This window comes from Eleginops maclovinus, chromosome 19 (assembly GCF_036324505.1).
Source record: "Eleginops maclovinus isolate JMC-PN-2008 ecotype Puerto Natales chromosome 19, JC_Emac_rtc_rv5, whole genome shotgun sequence".
Classification (NCBI taxonomy): domain Eukaryota; kingdom Metazoa; phylum Chordata; class Actinopteri; order Perciformes; family Eleginopidae; genus Eleginops; species Eleginops maclovinus.
The window spans coordinates 18,776,241-18,787,601 of record NC_086367.1 but is presented as its reverse complement, the minus strand read 5'-3'; the positions used below and the strand labels follow the sequence as shown (position 1 = coordinate 18,787,601).

Below are 11,361 nucleotides of genomic sequence, written 5' to 3'. Positions count from 1 at the left end.
CAAAAGTTAACAAATCAACTGAGCAAAGATGACAAAGAGATCTTTGCAGATTCCAAATATGAAGCAAGAACTTCTGTTTCTATGCAGCCACAACAACAACTACAGAGAGTTGCCATCAGAAGTACAAGCTGTTATGGATCTGTGATGTCTACACAGGTAGAGCCAAACAAACGTGGTGATGAACAAGATCATTCAGATCTTATGTCTAAAAAGGCCAAATCTAAGAGGTTCAGAAAGACCAAGATCCAGACTTATCCCACCTCTTCCTCTGAGTCCTCTACTAAATCGTCAGATGGGGATGAGGAGGATGATAAGTCCTCCAGAGAACATCACAGCCGGCTCTCCTCCAAATGGGTAAAGCTTGGTAATGGCAAACAGGAGGTCAATCAGGGTAGTAAAGATGCAGATTTTTCTACTACTGTGTCAGCAAGCAAATTACAAATGTCTTGTTCTGCTGGAACTCAAAGTGAAGTAAAAGCGAGTAGGAATTACATCCAAAAAAGACACTCTTTACCCCCTCAAGCGATGTTCCAGAGGATAATGCAGAAAACATCATCCCAAAGCAAAGTGAACCACAGCAGGACTCCTCTATGCATTTTGCCTCCAGCGACATCAACCCTTTTGTCCACCAGTGGCAAGGCGATGACTCGGACCAACACTGTTATAAGAACCCATCTTTCGGAAGTGCCGCCGACCTGTCCTGTAAATCTCCACTCTTAAACAGCGCTGAGAAACAAATAACACGATGCTGCAGCGTGGACAATGGATTGAACGGGCAGAACTCCCCTTTCTATTCCCACCTGAGCACTTATGCCACCAACAAGGGGCTCTCCAGTACGCTTAGCAGTATAGAGGATTACAAGGAACAGGACAACAAAACATCTCAGCCCCGTCAACAAGCCTCCGCTGATATTCACAATCATCTAGCCAATCTCACGGTGACCGGCAGTTCTTCAAGTAACGACGTTCCAAATGGTTTTGGTAACAACTCCACTCAGGTGGATCAAGTTCTGTTTGTGTACTCGTCTGAGCAAGAGTCCCAGACAAGCAAAACACACGCCCAAAGAAGAAGAAGAACATGTGAGCACAGCACTCAAACCATGCATGGCCTTCAGACGGTAAATAGTGCTCCAAAGAGAAGAGAGCGTCACAAAAGGAGTTACACTGACGTACCTGCAAACACCAAAGACATTAAAGAATCTCCAACGTGGGCCAGCATGGAAAGCATGTCGGTTCACCTCTCAAAGCTGATCGACAGCACCTCCGACCTGCTGGGCGACGTCCAGGGACTGAGAACAGGGGAAGCCCTCAAGTCCAGTCTGCGGAGAAGTGTTAACACGTCAAATATCAGCCTCACCAACAGCGAGTCTAATGACCGCACACAGAGAGACTGCTCCACTCAAACAGCCGTGATGTTGGGATCCAAACAGAGAAGTGTTCAGCAGCAGCGGAGAGGGAAATCGCTGCTCATCAAACGCCAAGTGAAAGGTCCAAATCTCATGAAGTCAATGTCATTGTCAAAGTGATTGGTTCTGAGGTTTTCAGTGTTTCCCAAGACAGAAATATGCACTGTGTGATGAAGAGAACAGATGAAAAGATGCAGAGCCTGCCTGACCTGAGCTTTAACACCTCCGCTGCAGCACAAAGGTCTGCCTCACACTCACAGAACGTCCCTCAGAAAACGGCTCCTTTTAAGTCTGTGGGGGAAACTCAAAGACGTTTAAGATCTGCTTCTTCTACGGGCTCAAAGCAGAACACGCCCGAGGCACTCTGCCACAGAAGTGCTGCAATATCTGAAGTCTCAAACAGATCATCGAAAAATGGCTGCCCAGGAAATCACAGCCCCTCTTTGAGAAATGACCCTCTGCTTTCTTTAAGGAAACAAGCAACATACACAGACCGGGCATCATCCCCCATTCGCACTGTGGGAACAAGATTACATTTGAAGCCGAAGGGAAAGCAATCAACACTCAATAAACCCCCTAGTTCTGAGAAAGACCTCAGTGTGTCTTCTAGCAAACAATCAGCTTGCACAACTGTTTCAGAGGACGATCAAATGCGCAGACAGGATTGCGACGTTTCCTCCTTCACATCAGAATGTGTATCACTTGAGAAGGTGAGTGAAATGAGCTGCTTAAGCCCTAAAGGCTCAGATTTAAGTGGCATTTCATCACAGGGTAGATATACAGACACTGACAGGAGAGATGTTTCCGTTGAAGACTCCAAATGGCAGATGAGATCTCAGCAGTCAAGGACTTCTTCATTAACAAAAGACTCAGCAATGCAGAACAACATCTCTCCCATATTAAGACCCACTGATGTGCACAAACAAGCTAAAGCCACACATGGAAAAACATCCAGAGCTGTGGTCGACTCTTTGGATTTTTGTGTTGATTCCTACAACCTATCGCAGGTCAGAAACAGGACTGTTGAACTTCAGGATGATGTGTTGTCACTGGCACCGAGCGAGTGCAACACTGACATCCTAGTAAACATCAAACCCGTCATGAATCTGTCCGTGCCTCATCACCTCCAGATAGCCCCAGAGGACCTGCCCATGCACAACAAGTTCACCAACTGGTCCGGGATCAACCTTCAATCCAAACAACCCAACAAACCTGCCACATTTCCTACCAAAGAGCATGAAAGGAGCAGAAACTGCGGTGAGTGGGGCGAGATGGAGAGCTACGGCTCAAATGAAGAGTCCACGGCGCAAAGCGACAGAAGGACGAGAGAGATAGAGAGGCTGAGGCAGGAGAGGGAGCAGGTGATGGCGACCGTCAGCCTCAACATGAACCAGACCCCGCTGACTGTGGAGCTGACGGAGGCGAAGCTGCACTACGGCCTCGGAGAGACGGACACCATGTTAAAGATGCTCTCCCCGAGGAGCAGAGGAGAGCAGGAGACACCGGCCTCTGCAACCTCCAAACAGCAGCTGTATGATCGGTAAGGACCCAAGTACACTTGTTTTTAATATAATGTATTTGTCTTAAACTTAAAAGAGCTAGGTTTAGTTTACAAATGCCAATAGTGGTGCCATTACGCTGCTCGAGTTGCCTTTTTAAAAGCTCTTAAAAAGATATCATAGTTATTTCCACAACCACTTTTTTAAAATGTAACATAATATGTCTCATGTCTCAGAATCAGCATGACATTTTAGTCCTTAAAGTGACATAAATATATTCCACATTTTGGAAAAAGCTTCAGAAAAATGTTCTATAATAATGTTTTTTTAACTCTCTCCTCTCAGACACCGCAGGAGTATTGAGGGTTTGAGGCAGGACAGGGAGGAACGTCTCCAGACTTCCCGCAGAGCTCGCAGTCTGAGTCCCAGCAAACATCCACGCTCCTCCCCACCAGATGCTGCCTCCTCCTCCAAGGTGTCTGCAGCCATGCCCAGTCAGCGTAGAGAGTACCTGCAACAGCTCGGCCAAGAAGTTATAGATAGCTCCAGGTAAGACATTGTTTTTTCCAATAGGATGAAAACAAAATGCTCTTACCAGTCATACCATGTCAAAAAAGTGTGGAAACATAACTGAAATATGTGTTATTGCTTCTAAGTGCACTGAAATCTCACATTATCTAAATGACAGAATACCAGAGCGTCCAAAAGGAGATGGCCAGTGTCCATCTGATATCGAGCAGCTGCTGCGTGACTACGGCCGAGCCCGAGAGGAAGCCAGGACAGAGATTGCGAAGGCGAGAGAACGACTGAGAGAAAGGACAGAGCAGGAGAAGAGGAGGCTCCAGCAGCAGGCTGTTTCTCAGGAAGTCAAGGTCAGTATTTGTGTTTTAACAGTGTCATAACAAGTAGTGGCAGGAAGAATAATGTTAATCAAATAACTATCCATTTGCCAATAAATCTGGCAGGAAATAAATAGATATGGTTGATTTAATTTCACTTTCCCATCTCCCCTGTGTGTGGCAGGATGACTCGAGGCATCGGACCAGAATCAGTAGCAGCACCCTGTGCACAGGATCCAGCCTGAGCCTTTCCTCTGGACCAACGTCAGGGTACAACAGCGGCAACACTGCACAGCTACAGCCCGGCAACAGGCCTCTCCTGACGGGACAGGTTGGTACAAAATTCCCAGACTGTTATGTACGTATTTGTTGACATTTTCCTTTTGAATGAGCAGCAGATAAATGTGAAGGTTTTCCTTCAGATCACAGTGGTACAGGATGACGGGATGAAGGTCAGGACACGTCCTCCTGTGTGTGGTCCTCAGAGTGTAAAGGCACAGAGAGCCTGGCTGTCTGCACACGGTAAGGACTGGACTATGATCATAAAACCCAATTCACTATTCCACTATTGATTCCCAAAGACTTTGCAGATCCCACGCTGTGACTAGTGCAACACTTGACACCGTACATTCTCTGTATTGACTTCCTCGTGTCTTTGCTAGATGTTCGTCTCGAGCCTCCTGTCAGCGGGTTTGAGCCCCTCATGACTTCATCACCATCCCCCCTACCTACACGTCAACGCACCGCCTCCTTTGGCTCCTCCTCTTCCATATCCACAACCTATCAAGACATCACATCCAGTCTCCTCGGTCGAGCTCTGGCTGAGGTAACACCAACCTACGTTTAAATGACCTCTTGTTGTACTGCTATTACATTTCACTGTTATTTGCTTATCTTTAAAATGATTGCCCCTGTTTTAATCTACTCTCTCAGGTGTTTGCATCAGGTTGAATTGTTAATGTGTTAACTGTGACAGGTGCGACTGGCTTCCTCTGGAGATTTGAGCAACCTGCTAATGGGCAAGGCCACAGCAGGCTGGAGGTATGATCAGTCATTCTCTTTGATAGACTCAGCCAAAAGTCATCTACCATGGAGTCAGATTCAGAATGTACAGTACGCCAAGATTTGATACAGAGCAGTGAAACAAAACAAGAAAGTTAGGAGGTTTAATTAAAGAAGGTTAAATAAAACAAGAATTATATACAATTAGGTATGATCAATCTGCTCTGTTATGCTATACGTGCATGTTAAGAAGGCCATTGCAGAGGATGTGTGGTGGATGGTGGGGGGAGAGTGAATGCCTTAGAAGAAAATAAGTCAAGGCCTGTCTCTCTGTCTAGAATAATCAGCTGCAAGATAGACTTATTTACGATCTCAAGTCCCAAACATCATTCATCGTCAGATGTATTTTATCTGTGTTTATTTAGGCACCAGGGAGAAGAACGAGGGGTCCAGGCTTTCTACAAGCCCTCCACCAGCCCGTCTGTGCACGGTTTCCTGGGGGCGGGGGAGCTGGACAGACCCCTGCTCAGTCTGTGGAAGATAATCTGCCAGCTGTCCAAGAGCCACATGTTCCATCAGTCCGTGCGATCTGTGTGGACACGGCCACTAGATGACAGCACTCAGCTGGGTGAGCTAATGTCTGCTTAGTCAAAACGCACACACGGTACAGGACCGAGGGAGGAATGTATCAAAGTGAATTAAGTCAAGAGCTAAACTTTAGTGCACATTTAAAGTATATGTACTTCGTTGTTTTTGTGCCCCTATAAATGTCTACTCCTCTGCAGCTCTGCAGGACCGTCACCACATTTATTTGACAAATATAGTAACTGAATTAAGATTGAACAAAAACATAGTTATTTTAAGGGATTATAAATCTGAATTATAAAATCAGCAACATCTCATCCATCTACAACAGTACAACTCTGCGTAGATATTAGTTGATCAGTAATATTTAATTAAATAATAGATATGTGCAGTAGTTTTCTAAATTAAGCATTTTTAATTTTAAAGTACATTCTGCTGATTTATATGCATATTTCTCCCTTGGTTGACTCAGTTCCTTCGCTTGCTAAGGAGTTGTACTATTACTACCTTCTCGGGTCATATATCTGACCACTCATCCCCTGGTTAGTACAGGGTTGCTCAAATGGGAGGTGATGCATTTTATAATGTTGTGAGTAGATTCATATAATCAGCAGACCTTAAACAGTAAGATAAGACACTCAAGAAGTTATTTGCAATGTGAGAATCTCTGAAGCTTGTGATGAAAGAGTTTACCTTGCAGATAAGTTTGTGTCGTTGCAAGAATACAAATATAAAAAAAGTATTTACCCGTTTGTTTTTGCTGCTAAACTATTTTATATTTGTGCCAGCTGTTTATGGACCTTGCAAACGTATTTGGCTCCAAGTGATGCGTCTGCATGCATTAGCTATGAATAGTTCAGCACAGCGCAGTCCCATTCATCACTGACTCATACTGTGTTGTATAGCATGTCCAACTCTGCTCTCACACCTGCAGGATGATGCATTAAATACGTCTGCAGCATCATCGGCGCTCTCCTACGTCATCTGCTCTGCTCTCATTAAAAGTAGTATTTGTGTCCACACAGTGACGTAGATTTTATTATAAGAGATCAGCGGAATTTTGAGTTTTCTCTAAAGTTGTGAAATAATTTACTTTCTAACCTTGTTAAGCAATAAAGTTTGATTCCATTGCCTTGGTGTCCCTGAGCAAGACACTGGTTACCTACACTGCTCCCCGGGCGCCGTACATAATGGCAGCCCACTGCTCCTAACACTAGGATGGGTCAAATGCAGAGACCACATTTCGTTGTCCTAGTACTTGTACTCTGTGCAATGACAATAAAGTTGAATCTTTCTTTCATCTTTCATCTTTATTTTCCACACATCCTGACACCTTCTCTCTGTGTTGTCTGTTTAGTTTATATTCTAACAGATCCGTCCTCCTGTCACCTCAGTCAGCCGCGGGACTTCTGCTGCATCAGCACTGAATCCAAACAGGTAAGCACAGCTGCAAAATAAACCTGCCGTCCCTATGATTACTGCTGGTCACCTTTGTTCAATATCCACTGGGTATTTGCAGCATAGTTGTTCAGAAAATCACGCTTCAGTTTAAGGGATAACATTCTGCTTAGTGTCATTTTAGTGTGGCTGGAACACAGGATACAATTCATGATAAATAGCGTGGCATTGAGTTTGTCAGCCCACAAAATGTAGAAAATACTATTTAGACAGCACTCATGCTCATAAAAAAAACAATACCCCTGAGGCACTGGGTGACTCAGCTGCTGGTTATCAGTGTCAGAGCCTCTTGGCTGATCAAAAGGCGGCGCTGCCTGTTTTATTGATGATTTTTCTCTTCTGCTCTCTGCCTCAGGGTGGCTTGTGCGTGCTGGCAATGCAGTCCGTGTTTGAGGAGTCTTTACCTCGTCCCAGTGTGGACGCCGTCCGAGGGGAGATGATGCCCAGCTGCTGGGTCCTGCAGCCCATTACACGTAATGGACAGGAAGCCACCAGGGTGATCTATCTACTACAGGTGAGAGATGCTTGCTATAAACTAATCCGCAGGCTGATATGTGTGTTGGGCTCACTAGCAACCTGCAAATTCTAACTCTTAAGTAAAAGCCTAGAGGTTTCGTGATCATAGATGGATGAATGTAGTCTTTGTAAATGTCTCAAATCACTTGCATGGAAGTGCTGGGAAGGAATTGCTATTGCTATTGTCTGGTAGATTAATAGTTATTAATCAACAAACTTGCAATCCATGGTGTATTGTATTGCAATCAGCTTAAATATAAGAGCATTTGTCTCTCAGCCTCCAGCTAAGAGAATAAAATCAGACCTCACTTCAACCCACATGATAATTCCACTTCTGCAGGCTGGACATTTGCCCGAACAAAAAACAATGTCACAGATGTTCCTGCTCCAAAATATAATGAGTTCTTCCTTGGGCCATGTTATATCTTTCCACCAAGTTTAATGAAAATCGGGCCAATTGTTTTATGTAATCCTGCTGACAAACAAACCGAATCGAAAACCTAACCTCCTAGGCAATGAAAATGTGATACACATCAAACAGTCCATAACCTCAAAGGCTGCTAGTTTGTGAGTTGCTAATTAAAAAAGGTCACGAGTCTAATATACTGTAACACACTACGGGAAAGGGAAAAATAGTGCCTCTTTAATAGAACCATACAGGCTTAATTAGAGTGAAGTGTGTCTTTGACGTATCATTTTGTTCTCCAGGTGGACCTTGGGACGCCATCCTTTCCTCCCCGGCTGTTGAACACTGTTGCCAGGAGACATGCAGCTGTCATCGCCGATCTGGACGTTTTCCTCGCTAAATCCACAGGACTCATGAAGACGCCTCAGCAGTGAGCACTTAGACTAAAACCGTCTCCAGCGTGGAGTTGGTCTGCCTATTACATTTGCACCTGAGATTTATTTACTTGACTTTTTTTTGGGTAAACTCTACGAGCACTGTTATTTTGATTCCCCGGTTACAAAATTTGAAGCAGCTTTTTTTTTTTTATATGAAGGTATTTTTATAAAATATTGAAACTGTATTTTTGTATTTGTAATGTACATAAAAAGCTTGTAACAATCATTCTCCTATCCGACCAGATAGAATAGCAGACCAAAGAAAGGACTCTGCAGGACACATTTAGTGTGCTGCGTTTGGATTTAGAGGCTACAATCCTACAAAGTTAACACACCTCTTCAGTTTCATTCATGCGAGGAAAAAGGCTTATTATAAACCCGATATGTATCAGCCTTTTAACCCCCTTAATGTCTGTTTGCAAGATGGAGTCTATTAGACGTAGACGAGGTCAAAGCTAGCCAACCTTTAAATTGAAGTTAAAGAGTCGGTCAACAGATAATCTAAGGTCACACTGATTTGTGCATTTGTGTTTCCACTAGTGTTTACTTTCTATTTATCGCTATAAGATAGACAAATGCAACCAGTTTGGTTGTTGTTGTTAAATGTGTTATATGCTTTGTGTCAGCATAGATACATGATGAAGGGGATTTGTCAGATAAGACAATGAAATGAAAGGTGGAAGACTGAGACGTACTTACGAGGGGAAGAGTTTGAAGGTCAGTTTATATCTATATATGAATGTCAACGGAAGGAAAACCACATCCAAACACATGAAGGAAATAGTTGCAAACGCTGTTCAACTCTGCATCGTTACAGGACACATAGATCTGTATTTATTTCCTCAGGCAGTGCATATTCAACCACTCAAAAAATGTTCTATTGCAGGAAATAACATGAAATGTCCTTCATCTGTTCTGCAGCAAAAGGGTTAAGGCAGATGTATTATAAGGGGGGAGAAGAGGTCAGACTTTTTTGGGAGAGCAGGGAAATGTTTTGTCACTGTTGGATATTTTATATAGGCCTCCAAATTAAAAAAGTTCCAATGAAAAAATCTGCTTTTTAAAACTCCCCATTACGTTCCTACAGTCCCTAAGATGTGTTGGGCAGTCAGGTGGTGTATTGAAGGAATCTGTAGAACCTTTTTCTTGCTCTTTATTCGTTATATTTATAGTGTTTGACTGCACATTTGAAACCGCTCGACCAAACTCACTGCAGGGAAAATAGTCCTAAAACCGTTTTGTGCCTAAAAAGTGAGTTAGAGAAATATACCAAAGCTCTCTGGTTCATTCTGTGTCCTTCAGCAAGAACACTCCAGAGAAAAGATAAGAAAGTCCAGGACTAAAACTGACTCCAACCTCCTTGACTTTCTTTGTAGAAGCTGCATTAAGATATGGACGCAGTATGGTACCTGAATCTGTAGAAGCTGAGCTTAAACGCCTTTTGTTTCTGAGTTCTATTTATTTTTGTTCCTCTTGCCTTCTGCTTGAGAAATGCTGTTGAATGTGTTTTATAATAGTGATGGAGTTTTTATTTTTTTATGAGCAGAGCATGGTGCTTGCACAAAACTCTTCATGCATGTATTAACGTTACGTGTTAGAAACGTGTTTGTGTTTGTACAGAGTTAAAAGCTATGCAGACGCTGATCAAAGGCAGCACTGTTCTCAGTGAAAGCTGGGTCAGCCGTACCCAGATATGAAGCCATATTATTTACAGTAGTGAAGGATCAGGAGCGGCTTGGCAGCGCTCAGTTTGTGACTAAAGATGTTCCCGAGGCAACCAAAGACTAAGACACAAATACTGACGACGCGCAGTGAAGGAACAGAGGGGCGACTTTTTGTACTGATGTTCTTGTTTGTGTGCTCATTTCATTTTGTAAAAAGCATTGTTATTTATGTTTTATGTTGTAAATGTATTTTATTATAAACACCCTGCTTCCTGTTGCTAATGAGATGAGTGTTTTGTACGAATACAATACATATTTAAAGTGAATTGTTGTGTTTCTCTTCTTTTAACCATCTTTCTGTGTGAATAATTCCCCCTAAGTGTCAACAGTATATCAGAATCTTAAATCCCTTAATTTAATCATTTGCAATTAGTGTAAGTAGGCCTGGGTATTGAGCCTCTGTGTCTTGCTGTGCTGATTTAAAGTGTCTGAAGAGTATCGAAAACTGTCAATTACCCAAAGCAGACATCGCATGCTTACTAAGATTCATACTCTTCTTACCAATCTTTGCAGTGTTTAAATAATATAGAAATGCAGAAAAAACACACATGCCAGTCAAATGTGCATATTTTTAGTATTTATCTTTTAGCTGTGCTTTTGAAAAATATGTATTCATTTAAATGTATTGAACTTGTTATGGTACAAGCGGTAAATCCTCAACACCAGACTCTAAAACAACAATACGTTTTTTGGTCTTAGGTTCACTAAAGAGTGTTTTTCCCTCTCAATGTAGAGGAATATTGCTGTAAAGTAAATTAAAATACTTAATTAAAAGTTATTTTGGTTGGTTCACTTTCCTCTCTGACAGGTGTTTTCACTCTCTCTATATGGATGGGTATATTTTGTAATGTGAGGCTCTGTTTGCCTGTGCAGGCCTCTGCTCTGTGTTCTGCATGTGAATGGCACGCAGAGGCAGCAGTGGAGGTGACATTTCTGAGAGGGTCTCGGTGGGTGTTGTGTGTGCGATTAGATCCCGGTGGGGCGGGGTGCAATGCATGGTGGTGGTGGTGGTGGTGGTGGGGGGGGGGGGTTGTACAAGAGATCACAAGTGTCTCTGCCATTTACAGTCACCAGCTCTTGACAGGAATGTCCGTCCCCTGCGCGCACAGATCATGTACTGGATGCGCCCACTTTATTTTTAACCCGGCAGGGTGGGTCAGTCTCTGGCTTTCGGGAATGACCGTGGAGCGCGCGGCGCCTACAGCCCCTTTCCCTCGTCCCCCGTACAGGACCTCCTCGCGCTGTGGAGATCTCCGCCCGCTCTGACCAGGACCCCCGCTGCTTCAATGGAATTATAATTGCTTTATTGGCAGGGAAGAAAACTCAACATAAACACATTCGGACAGGACAACATCCAGAAGCAACCGTAAGTGCGCTGCTGTTAAATGAAGTTATTGATCTTTGGCCAAATAGTTTCTGTTAGCGGTCACTGAAAGGATCTCCTTCCTTCTAGGCTGCTCTATTGTCCCGTTGTTTAAAGTGGAGATAA

The 11,361-nt window shown here is 43.5% G+C and overlaps 1 protein-coding gene across 1 annotated transcript; it reads left to right on the top strand.

The window, feature by feature from the left end:
• Positions 1-1,564: 1,564 nt before the first annotated feature.
• Positions 1,565-10,138, top strand: LOC134881582 (stAR-related lipid transfer protein 9-like). The gene is made up of 11 exons (XM_063909037.1): positions 1,565-2,946; positions 3,251-3,454; positions 3,594-3,777; positions 3,929-4,075; positions 4,167-4,266; positions 4,407-4,570; positions 4,721-4,785; positions 5,172-5,374; positions 6,689-6,768; positions 7,145-7,303; positions 8,014-10,138. The coding sequence occupies exons 1-11, from the start codon at positions 1,565-1,567 to the stop codon at positions 8,143-8,145; spliced, it is 2,820 nt and encodes a 939-aa protein (XP_063765107.1). The 3' UTR covers positions 8,146-10,138.
• Positions 10,139-11,361: the final 1,223 nt, after the last annotated feature.